This window comes from Cryptomeria japonica, chromosome 11 (genome assembly GCF_030272615.1).
Source record: "Cryptomeria japonica chromosome 11, Sugi_1.0, whole genome shotgun sequence".
In the NCBI taxonomy this organism is placed as follows: Eukaryota; Viridiplantae; Streptophyta; class Pinopsida; order Cupressales; family Cupressaceae; genus Cryptomeria; species Cryptomeria japonica.
Genome location: NC_081415.1, coordinates 279,197,162 through 279,221,681, shown reverse-complemented (window position 1 = coordinate 279,221,681; position 24,520 = coordinate 279,197,162). Strand labels below are relative to the sequence as shown.

The window sequence follows — 24,520 nt, the reverse complement described above, 5'->3', positions numbered from 1 at the left end:
CAAACAAGTTTGTGATGAAGTCAAAAAGATTTAAATGTTCATCACAAACCAACACATGTTGTAATCTAGTTTTAGATCATTCTTATATTTAAAGCAACTAAAGATAATTGAATAAACACAAATTTTAAAGTTATATTTCATTTTAGCAATTTATTTTTCAAAATTTAAATATACTTACTTCTTTGTTTTTCACTTTTTTACATATTTAATTATCAAATAGGTCTTGAGACAACTTGTAAAGATGTTGGAGGTGCTTTCTAACATAGTCATCAACCAACTTTGTCTATATAGAGACAATCCAACACTGAGAGGGCACCAAATGCAAATCAAATGATCCTAGATGACAATCATAGCACATGGAATATCTTTTTAAATTCATCGAACACATCGTGTGTATGACCCACTTTATTGACACGGATAAGCCATGTTTGGTAGAGATATATGATGGCATCACCTAATAATTGAGAAGATGAAGTCTATCATAATGTGTAAAAACAATTTGTTTTAAGTAATGGAACAAAATAACCACTCCACTATATCTTGCCTTTGCATCAAGTCTCAAATATTACGATGAGGATACTTTCTCTACCGATAAGGGTGCCATCATATGGAGATGCAGAAATCAACCTAAGGGTACAAGTGAGCACTTGCTAAACCTTTGCTCAATCTTAATACAAAGAAAGTTACAAGTGAGTTTGTTGATTTTCTAACCTCCATTGGTCATTTGAGTGTTTTTACTCCTGGGGACAAGTATAGGGAGTATGCTCACTCTTGACCTGGTGCCTCAATGATATAAATTGCGACACTTGCAAACTCTTGCAATCAAATATTTTCTCAAAAGTAATATGAACCATTTTTTTTATTTTTAAATTATTGTTTTCAAATTTAAAGTTTGATTTACAATTTAGTAATTCTCTCACTTTACCTTGAAATAAATTGTTCATGTGAGTTGAATTGGAGAACATAATCCCTCATCCAGTGAGTGAAGTGCAACCAATTGACATCAAGTAGGATAGAGAAACTAGTTTACATGATTCCAACTTGTGTCTTCTTACACACTGACACAAACATAATGAGGAGAAAGCGCAACCAAGTTGTGGGACGCTGACGTCGAGTGAGTTGAGTTTACTTGGATGCTTTTTGTCGCCACACAATATTTACTTTTTGAAGATTCAAGTAGCCGACATAATTGTATTGGGACAAACAATAAGGATGCTTGTGATTCTTTCGATCTACCCATGTGATCTAATGTCAATGCTCATGATGTTGGTCTTGATGAAGACCAATATGATGTTGGTTACTCATTACATTATTTTAATATTGAATAATGAATATCTATCATGATATTCAAGTTTGACACATTGATATTAAATTAGTATTATTGAAGTTGTAATATTTATGATAATTTTATAAAGTATATGCATGAACTTAATTTCTGCAAATATGTATATAATTATGAGTTTTACGAGCTTTTCATACAGATGTACTAAAACTATACCTAATCTTTTTTGGATCATACTAACATGCCATACCCAAATATCAATACCCATGTTTCATTTTGATTCAACAACTAGCTCACAAATTTTTTCATATCCAAAAGCCTCACATACACAATAAGTGTGTATATTGCTGCAAAATAATTTAGTGTTCCAACTTAAAATTGGTTACAATTGCTTGCCTTTTGTCAAGACAAATAGAACAATGGAAATGAAAATACAATCAAAATTATTTAGTCCCCAATTTCTGGATTACACACCTCAAATATATGCCTCTTTTCAATGGTATTTCCTGGTGAAAAGAAAACAACTGTAAAACAAGACACCAACTGGGTGTATTGAAATTTTATTAATCTCATTGAACTTATATAATAATAAATACATTGAATGGCATCTCGATTGAAATAATGCTGATGCTTCAAAGAGAATGCCAAATTTGAATTTTATTTTGGATCTGCATACATTCCCTACCTGCTACCTGGTACATGCTGGGAGTTTAACATAAGGAAGAGACACAAATGCAATAGAGAGAGGAGCTATTGAAATAGGAGTCTGAGGATTAACCGATATTGGTGCTAATGATGGTATCTGTCCATCAGAACTTACATTCAAAGCATTTCCATTGAGAAGCATAGTCTGACTGTGTAAATTCCCATCTTTTGCTGTTAAGTGATACTCCAGTCTAGATCTCCCGACACTGTTTACGAAATCCCTCTTTCCAGTAAAATTCACCCCAACAGTGATACGAGCTGATTCACTAAGATTGATCAAGAGTAAGGTGATTCCTTCCTGCAAATTTGATCATTCTCATGTCATTCACCCAAAAAACTAGAAATCTTTATTTACAATTCTGTTTTTGAATGTGCGTCAAAAGAGATGAAGATTTCATTTTTTAATGTGCATCAAATAAGATGAAGATGACAGAGCATGCAAATAATATACAGAGCCGCTTTTGATATTTTTGTACTTAGTGTTTAGTTTTTTCTATTTCTATGGTGTTATTACCCTACCTCCCTCTGGATTTGAGCATGTGCCTCCTCTATACGGTGCACTAATTTTCAATATTTGAGCCTTGTCAGGCTGCACAGAGTCATCCATGTTTTCTTCGCTATTACAGCTCGGCAAATAATATATACTAACAAGCATTAAGATCAACAGCTAACTTACCACTTCGAGTAAAGTTACAGATATAGGGTTTGAACATGTGTTCACAAATTGTTTTTGGAATCATGGCTTGGAATCTCAATAAAACGAAATAATAGAAAATACAAAAATGTAAAAATTATAGTCAAATAGACAAAATTAACTATGACGTGCATAAAATTAACAAAAGTAACCATCAAATCACAATTCTGGAGTTCTTTTTTCTTTCTTAATTTTTTACTTTTATAATTTTTCAAGTGAATAATGAATAGTCATCAGTGTCGAAAATCGGATTATGTGAGTGTGTGGCTTTAAGCTTGAACTATTGCGTAGGCCATACAGATGCATTCTTCAATCTGTCCTATAAATATTCATCACAAAATATTTCTGTCCAATTTTTCTTTCTGAAAGATAGGATGTTTATACCCCGGGCAAAAGGCATCAAGCACTTCGTTGTCTTCCAAAAGAATTAGTTCTATGATCAAATCACTTGTGATTTGTTTATTAATTTTTCTTCATGGTAAATGGTGCTACAAAGGCCCCAAGCATGGCCTGGAAACACCGTAAGTATCCAGAGGCCTGCTCAGGTACACCCCAGTTTGCCAAGAGATGTCCCTGGGCAAAACTCCATCCTTGAGGAATCCGGTGCACTTCCAGATTGTGCCTACTCAAAATCAATAGCCAGCTCATACCAGTATCATTACTGGGGACAAAATAGAAGAATCTGATGACTTAGGTCAATCGTATTGGTGAAGCAAGCTACTTGCAAACAGGGGGGGATGACCAACAATATGATTACTGCAACTCTCAGAGAATTGTGCTTCCTATCTTTCTAAAGCGATTGAAGAGATGGATGTAAGGTACATATACAATCAATGAGATCAAAGGAATACATTTGAATGATAATTACTTATACCTCCATGTCATTCATTAAGCTTGGTTATTTCCTCTTTGCAATAACCTAGTAAGAGTACATCTCCTATATTTCAAGATTGGTAGAGATAAATGGACATAGAGCATACATAAAAAATCAATAAATAAGACTCAATGAAATTATTAAAAATTTTCTTATAAGATATCAAATTTGAATCATTCCTTTTTACAAAAACGAATGGGAAACTGAAGGCAAAATGAAGCAGGTTGCGATCATAGAGTATGTTTGTACACTGCAAAATTCATGTTGAATGCCAGAACTACAAATTATGTCCATATGTGATGTTTGTACCACACAAAACTTCGTAATGAAATAAGCTTAAATACTCACATTATCCTTGGTACAATGTGCATAAGGTCGCAGATATTGTGTTCCATTTGAGCTTAGGGACAGAACACGTTTTCCCATTAGTCGGTGCCAAAGAAGTGCACTGATTCATAATTCAAAGAGAAATGTCAGGACTATGTCTGTGTCCAAATATTAGTTTTCTCTATCATCCCAAGCAGGGATTCAAATTTAGTATTATGTTCTCCATTTGGATAAATATATAAAAATGCCATAAGAATTGAATAAAAAATAGATCTTAAAGCTGTACCTGTAATAATCAGGATTTGGCACATAAGTAGTTGTGTTTAAAAGGCCATAATTACCACCAATCAAGCTTTGTCTACAATAAGACTTCGTATTGTGGGTGGATGCCATGCCAAGCTGATCTAAATACCTGTGGCAGTTTCCTTCAAAATTAACAAATTTCTGTGTATAGCACTACTCAGAAAAATAGATAAGGAAACTGGACTTGCCAAAAGAAAATCAGCAAAAGGTGCAGTAACAATCACTTTGTGCATTTAGGAAGACATAAAAGAAGGAAAATGAATGAACTCTAATTTCTCTAATTCTCATAAGCTACTCAAGGATAGAGTGCCGTGTGTAACTGTGTGGATAAGCGTTTTAGTAGCCCAAGTAAAAATTCAAAATGCTAGATCTCTATTACTGGGAAAAAACTTCCAATTCCATATTGTTTAGTGCTCCAGGGAAATTGGAATTTGAGAATCAATTTTAAGCGTGCAATTCTGTATATACATAGTCCTACACTAAAATAAAAGTGCTAATGCTTCAAGATTTCTGCCAAGAGGTGGTGTATGGATGCACAAAAGGAGAAAAGAATTAACAAAGCATAGGAATAGCCGAAGCGATTGAGCATTATTTCAAGACTGGCAAAAAGCAAGGACAAGTGGAAAAATTAGTGTGTTTACACATAGAACTAGTCAAAGATGATTTTGGTCTTTTTAATTCTTGGCTGTTACTTTCCTATTTTCACCATGTCTTTGATTTTACTTGTTCGAGAGGAGACTCTTCATAAATTTCATTCTTTTTTCAAAAAGGAAACAATAAATCTTAAAATCTGCAGTGTTGCCATTTCTGGACCAAACAAAATTGAAGTTTCGCAAAAGGCAAGCTTACCAAAAACTAAAGACAAAAGCATTGGTGACAAGATTGTGTCCACTGTTATAAGCTCCACCAGCTTCACCAACCCAAGCACTTGACCAAGGTCCATAATTTTGCAAGATGTTTTTGAGACTTTTGAATGTAGACTCTTCTTGGCTAAGATAAGATGGATCCAATATCTTCTCCACGAGATGCTCATCCACACCTGGTAACCAGAGAACAAATGGAATCATCTAAAAACTTGATATGACAAACAGAACTTGATGAAAATTAATATTTCATGTACCTGGTCCCAGATTGTAGATATGATGTGTAATAACACCTACAACGTTAGGTCCTGATCGTTGAAGAAACTCTATAATCCAATTTGCATCAAAAAATCCACCAGGTGCAACAAGTTGAGGTTTCACTTTAAAATCCTTGTAAAGATTTTCCAGCATCCTTTTAAGGTTAATTACATCAGCTGCATACTGCGTAGCATTGATACTTGTTCCAACACCACTTCCACTCAACTCATTTCCTACTCTCCAAAACATCAATTTTTTTGTCACATTCTTGAGAAAAAATGGGCACATTTTATGGATCAATTATGATGAGATACTCATGCATCCCATAAAATCACACAAGAATTATACTGAGCATAGGAAAATGTCAAAACAGCTTAAATAGCAGCTCACCTAGTTCCCATGCATTTATCTGATAACCATGATCAACTGTATACTGAATAAAATCATAAGCATTGGTTGAATCCCAAGCTCCTCCCATACCACCTGTCGATACTTGTTTCCTTCCATTCAAAGCATTCAACCCAAATGCTACCACAGCCCTAAAGTCACACTTTAATATCAGCTAACATTTTACAGATTGACCAATAGAAGGTTAAGCCAGCTATGATAATGGTCTGGGAATCAGTCAAGAACTTACCCTGTTCTCTTGAAAAACAGGTTCAGGGCATCCCATCTTGACATGGGAAGGCATCCATCTGTAAATCCAAACATTACAGAAGTATTTCTGGCAAAAGGAAGACAAGGTTGCTTCAAATTTCCAAGATCATATATGACTTTGTCTTGCAATGTTCCGCCCAATCTTATTTTCAATGGATTAAAAGCTGTACATTTGCATACTAGAAATTGTTAGCCAAATATTGTTACATTTTGTAACCTAAAGTCTATTCTCAAGAAGTATCAAATAACTAACAACAATTGTCTACATATGCCAATCCTTTGGGTATAATCTAGAGAATCCATACAAATTCTTAAGCAGCTTAATCTCCTAAGGTGGGAAAGGCCTATTTCCCCCCCCCAAAGGATACATGAACCTATATATCTAAATGTATTTTACATGCACAGGAAAATTTAACTAAAAAGTCCTGAATGCTACAGAATTGCTAGTAAGTTAGATGAAACTCTTTTTTCTGGGGTCAATTATCAACTTAGATGGAAAGTTGGAAACCAAACGGATGATGCACCTAAGCATCATGCAAAAAGGAAGGTCTGATGCTTACCCTTCACAACATTTTCCAGCAATGGACTTTCAAGATCCTGCAATAAGGCAGTTGGACAAATTAGAAGTTTATACCAAGGAAATTTCTATTTTTTCTTAATGTAGAAAATTTAATTTTGCCACTCATTATTGGTTTCACATTACAATCCCTCTTTTGGACACATGACTTTAATCACAATATTGTTGTAATAGATATCTTCCTAGGTTGCATCTCACCTTTTCTTGTAATACTATATTTATTTATTGCATACTTGATGGTGCAGGAGCACCTAGTTGGTCATATGCTTCTATAAGGCCATTATGAGTTATTTCAAATTTCATGTCATGTCTAGATGGGAATAAGGTCATGAAAGACCATTATTTATGTAATAAGGTTCCTTGAGACCATTATGTAATATTTGAGTTCAATTTGTAGTCATGTTGTCTCAATGTTGTCAAAATTGTCATTATAGGGTGGAAGTGTATTAAGGGCATCAAATGGGGTATTCCATCATGTATAAAGGACCTTTGGGCCTCTTTGAATGTATTCACAATGGCATTAAGTCATAAGGGTCCTAGTTTGGGTCTTGAGTCAAGTTTTGTTAGTTGCAACAAAAAATTGTCAATGTAATGTTGAGTAACAATGGTGATTAGGCCATTTTGTTAGTGCAAATTCAAAATACAGCTGTAACCGTTGGAAATGGCTTGAAGAACACTTAAATGGCCTACCACCGGCCCATGTGAAGGTTAGATGATAGAGGAATGTATTGTAAGTGAAAGTCAATAAAAATCTTGGCAGTTCTCTGCATATACACTGTATTTCTCAGATGTTACAGACTGATTCATTCAGTTTTTCCTTGCATTAACTTATTTATTGTCTTTGGAAGTCTATTGAAGGTGTTAGAGGAATGAATCCTATGTAACTTGTCTTTGGTTTCATTTCATTTCATCTTGTTTTGACAGAGTTACACCAATTTTTGTAAAGAATGTCCATACCCTAGACTACGGTAACCCGAGATAGTAGAAAAATGGGATTGGGGTCATATCCATGTTGAAAATTCATGCCAAATGGGTCGAATGACCATTTTATATTTATTTATTTCTGTTTCTTTCTTTGCAGGGGTCCATGATATGAATGGCACGTGCAAAAGTGTGTTGAAACTTCTGATTTTCTGTGTCTCAGTCAGATAAGACAGTGACTTCATGGTGTATGGGTGGTGTGAATGTAAGGTTGAACCTTGGAAGGTTAAAATAAGGCAGTGAAGGGTGTTGCAAGACATTTCAAATGTGTGCCAAGAATGGGCCATCCAAGGTAGTTGATCAAAGCTATAAATGCCTTGACTGTCCTCTTGACAGTGCATATGACTGTCACAGTATGACAGTGAATTAAGACAATGTAGTTTGCAAGGCTAGGAGGTGGATTGATTTTGAGTTTGGTGACAGAGGGAGAACTGGAGAGGTCCACTACCATCATTGTTAGTGTTTGGAATACCATGAAGAAGGAATGGTCCATGAATATATGACTGCCCTTAACAAAGTTTGTGACTGCCATATTGAACCAGTGTTACAGCAGTAGGTTCTCTTTATGGCCTTTTGGGTGGATGGGGGAGTGAAGGATGGTGGTTTGTCCATGTTGAGGAGTCTCTATAGGGGTTTCATGAAATACTTTTGGTTGGTGGATATCTACTTGACATTGTGAGTTGTGCCCTATTGACAATTGGGAGTCCTAATAGGAGATAGACTTGTGTGAGTGGGGTTCCAAGGGTTTGGTGTGGTCTAGATGTTAGAGAGTCTCAAATTGGCCTTGAGAAAGTTAGTTGAGCCTAGTCTAATGAGTTTCAATGATTGGGCAAGGGTTGTGAAGCATGAATCCACTATTGGGGGTTTGTAGCTAGCTTGGGGAGAGCCTAGTTGCATGGGGGGGCTCTTGGGGTTTTGTGAACATTTAGTATCAGATCAAAGGGGAAGTTGTTTGAGTCTTTTGAGTGTGTGTGGTTGCCTCTGCATCACTTGAGAAAAGAAAGTTCGTAAAATAGCACAAAATTGTGTTACAAGTAAATTCAACATTAAAAATCTATAGGAAGATGAGTTACACTTCCTATTTGAGTGCACTCGGATAATTACAATTTATTCATATGACCATCCGGCATGGTGGGTATAAAAATTAACCACTTTCCATGATCTCTGAATCTCAAGGAGCTATAAGTATTACATTTCTTAGGTAGTTAAAAAATATTTGAAAACAACCTCTCATATAATTAAATTGGTTCAACAAGCATGTACATCTATCTAGCAAGCCATCTACAAGAATTGTATTCAAATTAATGATTTCATGCAATACATCCTTATTACTTAAGTGGTGACTGATTTACAATAATATAGAAAAAATATAATAATCCAAAACTTTCTTTATATTGACATCGAAATTTATAGTACAAAGACTTACATATTAATATCTTCATGGTGAGTGTTCATTTGGTTAGGAGGAATATATTGCCTTTTGTTACACCCCTATAATACTCTTTATTTTGAACAGCAATTTTTCGTGTGTCTTGCTAAGGTCAACTATCAAGGTATTAGATATGAATGCTGAAAGTCTTGTTTTGTTCTTATCATCTTTGATGCATGCCCCATCTGTAAAAAAGTTGATCATCTTCAAAGTTGTTTTGTTATTTGCCAAGCCATATGTGCAAGCAGGAGATGATGTCAGCCTGCACAAAGTAGGATACTTGTCTTGAGTGATGAAGGCTTGGAGGAGAAGACATAATGATTGAAGGCATGCCTATCAATGTCAAACGGGTGATGTGTAGTGGTGCAAACCTTGTTTCAGCATACTTGCAAATGAAGGGCTAGTGGTTAAGTGACATAGACCACCCAGACGAGTTTCTGGATGTGTCTTGGCAGTCTTTAAGTAGCAGATGTAACTGTAGGGCATGCTTGAGAATTTTGGCAGTCTTTAAGTGACATAAGAAACTCAAAAGAGTGCCTGGATGAGCCAAGACATGTTTTAAGTGGCAGCAGTGAGCAGAGTAGGTGCTTGAGAAGAAGAATGAGATGACTCACGTGAGATATGCAAGAAAAGTGCACTTGCAAGTGTTCTGAGACGTTTCAAGTCACAAAGGCATTAAAATGGCATGCCTAGGAGATGAGTTAAGTCTTTTAAGTGGCATAAGTACGAGTACTAGCACGTATCTTAAGTGACATTAGTGGTAAGATTGTGCACCTATTAGGAAAGGCATGCTTTTGAGCAACATAGACCCCTCAAATGCATTTCTGCATGTGCATACATATTGAGTGTCAAACATAAGTGAAATGTGCGCCTGACAGTAAAAGAGTGGCTTAAGTGGCAAGAAGGCTTGCTTCAGCAGTTACTAATCGTTTTAAGTGACAAGTAGAAAACAAAATAGTGCCAGGACTATGCCTTAAGTGGCAAGAAAGACAAAAATAGCATGCCTAACTGTTTTAGGTGTGTTTTTAATTTTACAGCTATACCTGCTTAGTTTTTGCTTCTCTGGACACCTTTGGTCACTGAGTACAAAAATTGCACTTAGATCCTTGAATCCTTTGTTTGGGCCCTTGCCACTTAGCAAGGCATAAATACCTCTTGATATTTGAAAGTTGAGAAACAGCCAATCAGACAAGGGATGGCTAATACCACTACTTTAAAAAACCCAACTGGTACATATGCCAAATGATTATCAAACTTTTGAAGGAAAGTGATGCATGGAAGGTGTTCACTAGGAACATATTTTGTATGATTGCACCTTGTTGCAAAAGGTGCTTGAACATGTTAAATTTTTAGATCTTATTACAGCAGCATCAACAACAATCAAGAGCTTGTTTGTGCATCAAACCATATAAAAATACTACAAGGCCACCAAAGCCTCACTTGAGGTATAGTTTCAAGACAAGTTTAAAACTAGAATCTTCCTGAACTCCATTCAATGTGATGGTCACTACTCATAGGGAATAGTGTTGAGACATGGACCAGCTAGGACTCGAACCTAGGGCCTTCCGTATGCTGCTGGAGTGCTCTACCACTGAGCTACTGGCCCCTCTTGGACCAGTCCATCGTTGGTCCGGGTGTGTCTTATTTCCAACACCAACACCCCCCCTTAAGCCACACCTCTTGTGTGCTTGGGGCTCCTAGCCTGGACCTGGCTTTGATACCATTTTGAGACATGGACCAGCTAGGACTCGAACCTAGGACCTTCCATACGCTGCTGGAGTGCTCTACCACTGAGCTACTGGCCCCTCTTGGACCAGTTCATCGTCGGTCCGGGTGTGGCTTATTTCCAACACCAACAAATAGGAATATTTTTAGAAGAAAACCCATGGTTTTAATCAAAGTGAAAGATGTTCACTCGCAATTAAACTGAAATTTCTCTAGCTATACAATGCAAAATTTGAGTACCAACAATCTAACTATACCATTCAAAAGAAGTGTATAGGGTATGGTTAGAGAGGAGAGAACAACTTTACAGCATGATTCCACAGAAGATATAGGTCCTCTTAACGCATTGGGAAAGTTTGATAACTGGCAAAAGGTTAGGAGAAGACATGAAAATAAACCAAGTAATACATGCAATTGAAATGAAATAATATCACCAAGAAACTCTATGTCTAGGTTGAGTTTTGATACATTCGCCTCCGTGTGGTCAAACTTTGGATGACACAGCTAAAGGTAGTCTCTCAATTTTATAGGGATTCCTAGCAGCAAGAAATTTGTCGGGTCTTGACTGCATCATTAGAACCTACCCTGTATATCAGAACTTTTTATGACACTTTTTGTTTGTAAAGTGTAAATGAGAGTGAAATAGTATTTGCAAGTGCTTGACAGGTCATCATGAACTGTCAATTGTTAAAGTTAGTAGTTTTCTTCTCATAACCATCTAATATCCCAAACAGGTACATGAGGATAGTTTTGACTATAGTTGAAATAGTCAATTATGATGACACTACAGTTGCAAATTTACTTGTGCCAAAATTGTTTGGGACCTAAATGGATAACCACAAGTTGGATGGGTTCAAGTAAGCAGAGGCCTAAGTACCAAGTACGAATTATAGGGTAAAGGGACTCAACGGTATGCTCTAGGGTGGACATAAGATATCCGAAGCACTCAAATGCTAAGGGTCATCTAAGAATGGGGTCTAGTACGATTGGAAATGTTGGTGCTCCAGTCCGTCTTTGATGTACACACCCTTGGGTGCATAACAATGCAAAGTGCAGTGCCTCAGCCACACTGTGTTACTGTCCTTTAAACAAGCTTAACAATGAATAGAGGCCTGAATCGAAACATGTTCAGGCTGAAGTGGATCCCAAAAAAGCTTTCTTTTATAATTATTTAGTTGATGATTGATTGACCCTATGGGTAGCTAGACTTACGCCTTACCATTCCCTTCATTCTATGTTGGACATGTAGCGAATTTAAGTATTTTGGGCAGAAAACATCATCCACATGACAAGCTCTACATGGAATTTGATAAAGTGTTATATAGATTTTTATTTTGCAGGTGGGTTGGCAAGTTTCAATTTACTCCTGGCCTCTAGGGATACAAAATCTGAACAATATAACGTGAACAGGAAGGGCAACTCTGGGAAAGAATTGACCTCTTCCATAAGAACGGTTTAATGCTTAAGCTTGGAGACAAGCTACAAAATTTGAATATAAGGTGAAAAGAAAGACAACTCCTTGGAAAGAAATCTCCTTCTGGTAATGTGTGCTATGTTCATCACGAGAGCATATCTTGGTTTACAAAATTTGAAGTATATATTAGAACCCTTAAAAGTAACTCCTCGTGTGGGCTTAAATCAGCATCTGGCTTGACAGTGACCTAAAACAACCTTTGCCTTCGCCTTCTATACCTATGATTTTTTTAATCAGCCAACACTCTAAAATCGTTACGCATGAAATATAGTTTGTAAGATGACATTCCTAACTGTTAATAGTTGTGGATAATTTTTTCAAAACTCGTTTCTTAAACAGCATAATCCATTACTGATCAAAGCCATATAGGAAGTCCTAATAAATGTCACCCTTAAGGCAGCATATTATAACTTTTTCCAAACAGCTAGAGACAGAGTGAACTGATTTTTATATCGGTAAACACCTTATACGACATATAGTTTTTCCGAGCAGCTAGAGACAAATTGGATTGATAGTTACTTTGGCAATACCTTACAGGAATATACTTCAGATACGTTTCATAAAAGTGAACTCTACAAAGCTAACCAGAGCAATCAGGGAAAGTGGACAATTATAAAAAGTACTCACCAGATTAAGCAAAGAAGCATTTCCCCAACTGCATGTCCCATAATCACATTTCTCTGGAGGCCACCAGTCCAAGGTGGCACATATAAAATCAACATCGGTCTCGGCTATGGCAGCGCCTCCATTGATTGAAACATTAAAAATCACAGAAGCAACATATGAATTTTGGCAGAAGACTACAGTCCAGCAGGCAGCCAAAACCCAAATCCAGAAACAACCTGAACCCATGGAAGCTAATCTCATAATGGCAGTGACTGTGCCATGTACTGGAAATGTAGAAGGAAGACAGAGTAGGTACAAAAAGACAACGTATGGGGGAGGTCGATTCTGAGATTTTTCTGCTCGTCCTACATTGAAATGGACATGAATGGAAAATGCAAGTGGGGTCATGGGAGCTGGATAAACGTGCATCTGCGGTTCCAATGATTTCTTACTTTCCTGGTCATCAATTACTTTTTGTTTTGTCGGTGTTTAGCCCAAAATTGCCACCGGATCTCGCCTTACTAATCGAGCAAGGTAATTCTGTTTAATATACAAAGTATATAGAAAGTGTTATCTGTCTTGTCGTTGTCTCAACCTACTGTTGAAACTGATTTTAGGCTAATTTTTTAAAGTTTAGAGTGTTTTCTGAAAAGGAAGATGAGTTTTTTTTCTATTTCAGAGGACATGATAGTCAACCCAAAACAAACCAGTATGACAGAATCAATTTTGAAAACAACTGTTGCTAAGAAAGTGCAGAAACTAAGAAAGAGGGTACAGAAACAGAGGATGTAAATGGTGGACGGCCAGTGAAGTCATGTAAGGATTGTTAAATTCCAGAGACGCCACATCATGTAAAAATTCTTTATTCTTATGGAATGTATCAAGTTTTGACTGTACATTTATATAAGATGAGGCCGCACAACTTACAGAATTTTTCTTCTGAAGGTGCACTTTTCTCAAGCTTAGTGACGTGCGCTGTCACAGAAAAAGAATTTGTATATAATTGATAAGTTTTTTATAATATTTAATATTTTTTTTGCAAAGTCAAAGTTGAAGGAGTTCTTATTGTATCGAAATTTTTTTCCATTTATTTAATAATTTCGGAAAGTGTATATTAACTAATTATTTAATATATTTTGTTAATCGTTGTTTCCACGTTAAGAGAAGTTTTTATTATTATTATATGGACTACTTTGTTGGAGATTATAGAGGACGAAATTAGATATCATTTAATTTGTTTAATTTTTAATTTTTATCATTTTGCATGATTTTAGTATAGCATATAAATATATAGATATTTTAAGTAGATTTACGTTGAAAATGGGAAATATAATTTAGAGTGTTTTTTTTTTAATTTAAGAATTATTTTACTTTAAAAAGTATTTTATTATATAGTTATAAGATTTTTATAAATGGGGGACTCAACCTACCAGCATGGAAGTTAGAGCTCGTGAGCATAGAAGCCTCACAAAAGCATAGAGTCTGCGAACATATCAATCCACACAACAACAAGGGCATAGAGTCCACAAGCATACCGGCCCACACAACAACAACCTAGATTAGCGAGCATGAAAGCCCACTAGGGACATAGAATCATGAGCATATTAGATCTTGGTAGCACCATCAACAATGCCACAACTTAACCATCATGATGAATCCCATATTAATATGTAAATTTTAATTCAAAAATTATTTTATTTTATTTTAAATTTTTGTAACAAAATCATAATGTCATCATTTTATTTGGTAAATTGTTTAAATTTTGTATGCAAATATTAATTTTATTTTTGAAAAAACTATTGTTAATGGTATTTTCACAAATATCATACACTTTTAATAATAAATAAAATAATATTAATATACATAATGATATTTAAATATAAAAATAAATAATAATAAATAACTTTTACTCACACATATATATGTGTATGGGGTAAGCAAGTTGTAGCATAGGGTTATTCTTTATGTTTATTAATAAAAATAGTAACATGAGTTCTTGGGCTCTTGTCCAATACAAATCATAAACTAAATGAGATCAATAAAGTATTTTACTATTAAATGAAGACATTTTTATTTTATAGAAATTTTAAATTGCTTGTGTCTATTACATTAGATTTTATTTTATCCTAACATTAATTAAATAAATTCAATTATTTAATTAATCAACTTAATTATTGAATCGTTAATAAAATAAAATAAATTAATTAATTGATTCTTATTTTATTTTTTCTATACTTCACCCAATATTTGTTTAATTAATTGATTCTTATTTTATTTTTTCTATACTTCACCCAATATTTGTTTAATAAGTCTAACCTTCATGTCCTTTTATATATACAAACTATTTATTTAATTCTTATTTTTTCATCTCAATTGAATTAATTGAATAAAATCAATTTATTAATTACTAGTCAAATCACTAATCCCACTTATCTCTAAAATAATATAACAAAATCCTAAACCATCCATTTCCTCCAACAAGATTCTCACCCTCCATTTAACACATGATTGCAACATTGTCTCCATCTTTAAAAAAAAATCATAATAACTCTTCGCCCTGTATACTCTTACATTTATGAAAAGACTTATTCTCATTCCTTTATTCAATCAAACTACTTTTTAAGCATTCAGTCCTCCTCTTCTTCAAATGTACTAATTTTAAAGTAACACTTGAAAATATCTCATTCATCCTATTCTCTTAACTATCTTCCACTGAAGATCTCAAGATCAAATCTTAATTCTTTATCATTCATCCAGAAAATTATAAACCAAACTATCCTTAAATCAAGATAAATGAGGTCTCTCAAATGTAAAGTTATGCTAAAAAAATTTGAGAGGTGTCAAGGATCTCTTAGAGGCTTTTCAATTTGAGGTGTATTCTTCTCATCAAGCTCAATGCTAGGTAATAGGTAAAAGATTATTTTTTGCATTTCAATCTTATTGGGAGGGGAGGTTTCAGTATTCAGAGTTGCAGTGAAGGAGCCAGTGATATTATCATCAATCACTGTAGGATTGCCAGTACAGAACGGGAGCAATGGAGCTGTCAGTGTTCAGAGTTGCAGTGAAGGAGCCAGCGATATTATCATCAATCACTGTAGGACTTCCAGTATAGAACGGGAGCAATCAATTTGGTTGATAAACTAGTGACCTTACAATTTAAAAGGGCAAGAAGCAGTAGCATCTTGCAAAATTGCAGTTGAGCAGCTATATTTTGCAGCAATAGTCCCTTTCTTTTTACTTCGGTCAGTAAATAAATAATCCCTGGATAATTGACGGGTCTTTCTAGCTGTCTCAACATCTCTGTATATTATGGAAATATATTCTTTTATAGTTTTTCGGTGATTTATTTTAGTTTACAAATGAGTTACAATTTATGAGACTACCTGTAATCCATATCAAAAGCACCTAACTATGCTATAAACCAGGTGTATACCTTACCTCCTAGAGGATTTGAACTTATGACTTCTCCTTTTAAGAATAGAAATTCTCTATTATTAATAAACAAGGATACAAATAGGTTTGATTCATCCTGACTGGAAATAGGTGTAGAATATATCGAAACATATTATAGGATTCTCAGTAGAGATCAATGTCAAAGGGAAATCTTTACTATTTAGTGGCGCAAACTTTGTTTCAGCATAGTTACAAATGAAGGGCCAGTGTTCAAGTGACACAGACCGCTCAAATGAGTTCCTGGATGTGTTTAGGCTTTTAAGAGGCAAATGTGACTGTAGGGCGGGCCTGGGACATTTTAGCAGTCTTTAAGTGACAGAAGCAACTGGAAAGAGAGCCTGGGTGAGTTAAGACATGCTTTAAGTGGCAGCAGTGAGCAGAGTAGGTGCTTGAAAAGAAGAATGAGATGATTTAAGTGAGATACGCAAGAAAAGTGCACTTGCAAGTGGTCTGAGATGTTTCAAGTCACAAAGGCATTAAAATGGCATGCCTAGGAGATAAGTTTTAAGTGGAATAAGTACATGACATGAGCACCTAGGAGGTATTTTAAGCTATGTTACCAGGTTCACTTGCTGCCAGGCCAGATCCGGGTTCAGTTCTCACCGGATCCAGGTACAGGTCTGGTTCACCTGCGGATCCCGGCAGGTTCTGCAATTTGGCCCAAAAGAAACACGATTTTTACAAACTGGCAGGGGTCTAAATTAAAATCACAGTTGAATATTATTAATAATTGAGGGTTTTTTTGGTTGTACCTTGCTACAATATCAGTTATAAACTTATATCATTTGGATATGTAATGGTTGAATGATTTATTGTTGTTATATATCTGATAGTTGCATATGCTGTCACATTATACCATCATTATTCATTGTTTGATTTGATATTTTTTTGTTTTCGCTATTAATAAACATTGATCAGCATTTATTAGCGCAAATAAACATACTAGGTATATGTCTGTGTGATTTTTACTTTTTTTTTTTTAATAGATGAATCCAACACAAATCCAAACCCCAAAAGATTTTTCAGCCAAACCCACAAACCGGATCCATGAACCTGAACCAAGATCATTACGAAAACTGGCAACTTAGCTTTTAAGTGACATTAGTTGTATGATGGCATCACTAGTAAGAAAGGTATGCTTTTGAGTAACATAGCCCCCTCAAATGCATGCTTGTATGTCCATACATATTAATTGTCGAACACAAGTGATATGTGCGCCTAACAGTAAGTGGCTTAAGTGGCAAGGAAGCTCGCTCCAGCAGTTAGTAATCATTTTAAGTGACAAATGCAACAAAAAATAGTGCCAGGGCTATGCCTGAAGTGGCAAGAAAGACAAGAAAACATGCCTAACTGTTTAAGTGTGCTTTCAATTTTACAGCTATACCTGCTTAGTTTTTGTTGTTCTGGATACCTTTGGTCTCTGAGTACAAAAAATTCACTAAGATCCTTGAATCCTTTGTTTGGGCCTTTTCCTCTTGGTATTTGAAAGTTGAGAAACAACCAATCATACAAGGGATGGCTAATATCACTGCTGTAAAAAAAACCCAACTGGTACATATGCCAAATGATTACCGAAGCTTGGAATGAAAATGATTCATGGAAGGTGCTCACTAGGCACATAATTTGCACCTTGTTGCAAAAGGTAATAGAACATGCTAAACTTTTTGACCTTATCACAGCAGAATCAACAACAATCAAGAGCTTGTTTGTGCATCAAACCATATAAAAATCCTACAAGGCTACCAAAGCCTCACTTGAGGTATGGTTAGAGGACTAGTCTAAAACTAGAATTTTCCTTAACTCCACTCATTGTGATGGTCACTACTCATTCAGAATAGGAGTATTTTTAGAAGAAAACCCATGGTTTTTATCAAAGTAAAAAATGTTCACTCGTGTGCAATTGAGCTGAAATTTCGCTAGCTATATAATGGAAATATGCAGTACCAATAATCATAGTACACCATTCAAATATACCTATCCTTACAATAATCAAAAGAAATATACAGGTTATGGTTAGAGAGGAGAGAACAACTTTATGGCATGATTCCACGGAAGATATAGGTCGTCTAAACGCATTGGGAAAGTTTGATAACTGGCAAAAGGTTAGGGGAAGACATGAAAATAAACGAAGCAATACAGGCAATTGAAATGAACTAATATCACCAAGAAACCCTGTGTCTAGATTGAGTTTTGACACATTCGCCTCCCCAAAAATGGCAACGTGCAGTCAAACCTTGGATGACACAGCTAAAGGTAGTCTCTCAGTTTTATAGGGATTCCTAGCAGCAAGAAATATGTTGAGCCTTCACTGCATCATCAGAACCTTTTATGACACTTTTTGTTTGATATGTGTAAATCAGAGTGTAGGAGTAGCATTTGCAAGTGCTTGATAGATCATCATGAATTGTCAGTTATCAAGGTTGGTAGCATAGTTCCACGGAGTCTCCTGATGAGAGGACGGGGATGCAGGGACGGATTTCAAGGACCAAGGGCCTAAATTTGGGGATAGTGAGAGGATGGCGGGGGACAGTGGTAGAGCATTGGTAGGGTGATGGTGCTGATATAAAAATAAAGACGAATTGAAACCTTCAAGGCAAAATCTGCAATATAACATCTCTGTGAGTGCCCCATGAAAGCCAACTAGTTTTCACGAAGTCGAAGGTTGCAATCGGTATGTAATGACATTGGCCATATAGCAAGCGACCCAGTGGCGTCCCCGACAGAGGTGGCGGAAGTGGTGGTGCTGTGGGGGACGTCCCCTAAGTCCCCAAGTCTCGGAAACATCTCCCTACAGGGGACATATGTTTTTTGGGGGGGGACGTGTCTCGATGGAACACTGGACTTAGTATTTTTCTTCTCATAACCAGCTAATTTCCTAAATAGGTAATTGGAGATAGTTTTGACCATAGTTGGAATAGTCAATTATGATAACACTACAGTGCCAAATTTTACTCATGCCAAAACTGTCTTTTGGGGATCTAAATGAATAATCACAAGCTGGATGGGTTCAATTAAGCAAGGGCTTAAGCACCAAGTAAGAATTATAGGGTAAAGGGGCTCAATGATATGCTCTAAGGTGGACATAAGACATCCAAACCACTCAAATGCTAAGGATCGTCTAAAATTGGTCTGGTCCTAATCACCACATATATCAACACACCAAAACTCTCATGCAAACAAGCCAACCACCATATTTTATATATAGAGTAGGTAAGACTGGAGCTTGTGGAGCAAATTTTCAAAGAAATTTCAGTTTATTCAATGCCAATAGTCCTATTATTGAAGGCATTTTGAATTTGGCCCCTGATCTTATTTCATCTAAGAATGGGATCTAGGTGGATTGGAAATAGTGATGCTCCAGTTCATCTTTGATGTACACACCCTTGGATGCATAACAATGCAAAGTAAAGTTCCTCGGCCATTTCTGTCACTGTCCTTTATACAAGCTTAACAATAAATAGAAGCCTGAATCGAACTTTCCGCTCGTATCACACATTAAGAGGAACATACAAGGCTGATATGGAACCCAAAAAAAGCCTTCTTTTATAATTATTTAGTTGATGATTGGTTGGCCCTATGGGTAGCTAGACTCACGCCTTACAATTCCCTTCATTCTGTGTTGGACATAATGTGTGCTCTGTTCGTCAGGAGAGCATATTTTGGTTTACAAAATTTTAAGTACATAAAACAACCCTTGAAAATAAGTCCTCTTGTGGGCTCAAATTAGCCTCCAGCTTGACAGTGACCTAAAACAGCCTTTACCTTTGCCTTCTATGCCCGCAATTTTTTAATCAGTCAAACACTCTAAAATTGTAATGCATGAAATATAGATTGCAAGATGACGTTCCCACTGTTAATAGTTATGGATAAATTTTTCAAAAATCGTTTCTTAATCAGCATAATCCATTATCGATCAAAGCTATAAAGGAGTCATAGTAAATGTCACCCTTAAGACAGCATAGTACAACTTTTTCAAAACAGCTGGAGACACTGTGAGTTGATCTTTATTTTGGTAATACCTTATAGGACATAAACTTTTTCCAAGTAGCTAGAGACAGAGTGAACTGATTGTTATATTGGTAATGCCTTACAGGACATTTGCTTCAGAAACTTTTCATATAAGTTAACTCAGCAAAAACTGACCAGTGCAATCAGGAAGAGTGGGAGAATGTAAAAGGCACTCACCAAATTAAGCAAAGAAGCATTTCCCCAGCTGCATGTCCCATAATCACATTTCTCCGGAGGCCACCAGTCCAAGGTGGCACATATAAAATCAGCATCTGTCTCGGCTATGGCAGCGCTCCCATTTATTGAAACATTAAAGATCACAGAAGCACCATATGCATTTCGGCAGAGGACTACAGCCCAACAGGCAGCCAAAACCCAAATCCAGAAACAACCAGAAGCCATGGAAGCAAATCTCATAATGGCATTGACTGTGCCATGTACTGGTAATGTAGAAGGAAATCAGAGTAGGTATAAAAAAACCATCGTATGGGGGAGGTTGATTCTGAGATTTTTTTGCTCGTGCTGCATTGACATGGATATGAATGGAAAATGCAAGTGGGGTCATGGGAGCTGGATAAACGGGTATCAACTGTTCCAATGATTACTTACTTTTCTGGTCATCAATCACTGTTTTGTCGGTGTTTAGCCCATAACTGCCTCGGGATCTCGCCTTACCAATCGAGCAAGGTAACTCTGTTTAATATACAGAGTATATAGAAGGTATTCCGTCTTGTCATTGTCTCAACCTAATGTTGAAACTGATTGTATACCAATTTTTTTAAGTTTAAAGTGTTTGTTGAAAAGGAACATAAGTTCTTTTGTATTTCACTGAACATGGTATTCAACCCAAAACAAACCAGTATCACAGAATCAAATTTGAAGACAACTGTTGCCAGGAAATTGCTAGGAAAGTGCAGAAAACAATAAAGAAAGAAAGAGGGTACATAAACAGAGGATGTAAATGGTGGGCGGCCAGGTGAGTCATGTAAGGATTGTTAAATTCCAGGGAAGCTACATCATGTAAAAATTCTTTATTCTTAGTTTTGACTGTAATTTTTTATAAGATGAGGCTGCACAACTTTCTGAAATATTTTTCTGAACGTGATTTTTTCTCAAGCTCAGTGACGTGCGCTGTCAGAAACAGAAACTGAATATTCCTGATAGGTTTTAAAAGTTTATTTATGTCACTTAATAATAGTAAAGTAAAACAACAGCGTATATAAGTATATAAGTAAGTATTTTAATATCAATGTTTTAAAAGTCAAAGTTGAAAGAGTTTTTATTGTATTGATCACTGATTCTTTACATAGCAAAACTATTATTGTATCTATTATTTTGTTCAAGTATATATTATATAATTTTTTAATACTATTCTGTTAATGATTGTTTCAAAATTAAATAGATATTTTTTCTTTTATTTATAGAATATTATAGAGGTTTGTATAATTTAGTATAGTATTAATAGTATATCTATTAAATATAAGAGATTTTTACAATTTATGATATTATATGTTGCTGAATTAAATTGTGTATAGTTTTTTGGATTTTTTAGATTATAGTATATGTATTTAGAAAAATCTATGTAAAAGATCTTCATCCATTTTTTTTTAAAATTTATTTACATTGTTTATTTATTGACTTTCTTTCTATTCAAGAGTTAGTTTAAAATTTTTTAATTTGTAAATCAAATGTTATGAGAGACACAAATTTATTTTACTATTTGTGTACTTTATGATCTAATTTACCTATAGTTGTACTATTTGAATCTTATATACAATTCTAATTGAATCCTTGACCCAACCCTTATTTTAATCTTAATTGAACTAGAATACATGCTCTAATTGTGTGTTTAGTTGATTAAAATCAATTAATTAGTTACCAGTCAAATAATTGATCCCCAATTCAATTAGTTGATTGAAATCAATTAATTAATTACTAGTTAAATAACTGATCCCACTTATCTCTAAAATCCTATAACAAAATCTTAAACCATCCATTTCCTCCAACAAGATCCTCACCCTCCATTTAACACACGTGTTTCCCACTTGCGTGAAGATTCACATGTCTCCATCTCATATCCCTATGTGATATCTCAAACATGTGAGAGGAGTTACATGTCTCAATCCTCCTTTTTCTAATGATGTCCATTAGAAGACAATTTAAGGGACCACAAGTTCCATCCTTAACAATCTTCAAGTTATTTTTTATGTCAACTCTTCTATGATGAATCTTGATCATGAAACCAACTATGTTGTAAGTCTTGCCTCCTCAAAAAGCTCATTTAGGCTACCCACCTTCAATTGTTTTCATAATCACTCTTCCCTATGAATCATCACATTTGTGAGAGGACTTAATCATATTCCTTTGATTTAATCAAACTTCTTTTTAATCATTCAAATCTCCTTGATCCTCCTCTTCTCCAAATGCACCAATTTCAAGGTGCCACTTGAAAGTATCTCATCCATCTTAATATCTCACGGAACCTTAACTCTTGGTTTCAAGATCAAATCTCAACTCTTTATCATTCATCCAAAAAATTATAAACCAAACTATCCTTAAACTAAAAGAATGGAATCTCTTAATTGCAAAATTACGCCAAAAATCAAGAGGTAGTAAGGGATCTCTTTGGAAGTTTTTCAATTTGAAGTGTATTCTTTTCATCAAGCTCAATGCCAAATCTTGAAAGGTAAGATACAAGATTTAATTTTTTATATTTCAATCCTATTGTTTCACCTTGTTTAGCCTTGTTGGACCTCATGTCTCAAATTTAATTCATTTTCAAATATTTTTAAGTTTGTTGCTTCCAAATTAAAATAGATTTTCATATCTAACTTATTTTGACTAACAACCCTTGTTCAATTTTTTTTTAGAATTATTTTTAAAATTATTTTTTTTTAGAATTATTTGTAAAACTAATAGCACTCGAATATTGAAGAGTCAGCTTTGCATTATTGATTCAGTGACGATCCATCTTACGTCACATTTGCCGTGCAAAGTACGGTTTCCCCCGCTTAGTGACGTGCGCTGTCATAGAAATTGAAGTGATTATTATAATAATTTTTAAAAAAAATATTATGCGACTTTATATAATGGTAAACGGAAGGGTATCTAAATACGTGTTTTATCATTGTTTCCAAAGTCAAAGTTGAGAGAGAGAGTTCTCGTTGGATTGACGAGTCATTTAATTTTTTAATTTTTTTTGAGAAGTGTATATTATTTTACTTTATAAATATTTTTGTTAATCATCGCTTCAAAGTTAAGAAGAAGATATTTATTCGGTGGATTACTTTGGATGAAATGATATATTGTTTATTTATTTAATTAGTTTTCATATATTTTATATTATTTTCTTTCTATTTTCCATGATTTTTATGTATGATTTATATAGATATTTTAAATAGATTTTTTAGAAATGTTTAATTTTTTTATTGAAGAGTTTATTTATTTATTATATAAGTATGTAATTTATTTGATTATTTTATTTTTTATATTTAAATGTTAAATATATTTTTAAATAATATTATAATATAATCTATATAATATTATTTATTGTAAATAGTAATATTAATATATATATATATATGACATAAAATAATATAAAACATATGAAATTTAATTAAAAAATAAATAATATATCATTTCATCTAAAGTAGTCCATCTAATGATATCATAAATATTTAAAAACAACAACAATCTTATAGTCTAAAATTGATTTTCATGCTGAGAAGATTATATGTATATGTATATGTATATGTATATGTATATGTATATGTATATGTATATGTATATGTATATGTATATATGTATGTATGCATAACATATGAAAATTAATTAATTAAATAAATAATATATCATTTCATTCAAAGTAGTCCATCTAATGAATATCACAAATATTTAAAAAGAGAAATAATCTTATAGTCTATAATTGATTTTCATGCTAGGAAGATTTTAAATTTGAGTATATTTTTAATGCATTAAATTTTAAAGTTCCAATAAAATTATATTGTTGACTTTAATATTATTAATATGTTTAGAATAATGATTCATACTATTACTTTATATCACATTTAAGAACTTAAGTCATGCGACTCACAATTACTAGAATAGTGCATTATTATGCAATCTTTTAGATAGATGTATTTAAAATATCTATGCTAATTTTTAAATTGCTCTTAAAAATAGATTTTTTATTTTTATTTTTTAATAATATTAAGCTTTTATGATTAATATTTATAATATTTTAATTATTTTATAAATATTATGTTAATTACGTGTATAATTTTATTAAATTATTAAAAAAATAT

At 34.3% G+C, this 24,520-nt stretch overlaps 1 protein-coding gene across 1 annotated transcript in view; it reads right to left on the bottom strand.

Annotated features, from left to right (window-relative positions):
* Positions 1–1,809: 1,809 nt before the first annotated feature.
* The window catches only part of LOC131054335 (uncharacterized), a 127,076-nt gene continuing 104,365 nt past the window's right edge, over positions 1,810–24,520 (bottom strand). Inside the window, exons 10-18 of the mRNA XM_057988817.2 lie at positions 20,394–20,676; positions 6,524–6,560; positions 5,944–6,127; positions 5,697–5,845; positions 5,306–5,539; positions 5,035–5,224; positions 4,169–4,294; positions 3,904–4,003; positions 1,810–2,285 (exon numbers count right to left, since the gene is read on the bottom strand). Coding sequence (XP_057844800.2) covers positions 1,971–2,285; positions 3,904–4,003; positions 4,169–4,294; positions 5,035–5,224; positions 5,306–5,539; positions 5,697–5,845; positions 5,944–6,127; positions 6,524–6,560; positions 20,394–20,676 — 1,618 coding nt within the window. The 3' untranslated portion in view covers positions 1,810–1,970. The remainder of the gene's footprint in view (positions 2,286–3,903; positions 4,004–4,168; positions 4,295–5,034; positions 5,225–5,305; positions 5,540–5,696; positions 5,846–5,943; positions 6,128–6,523; positions 6,561–20,393; positions 20,677–24,520) is intronic.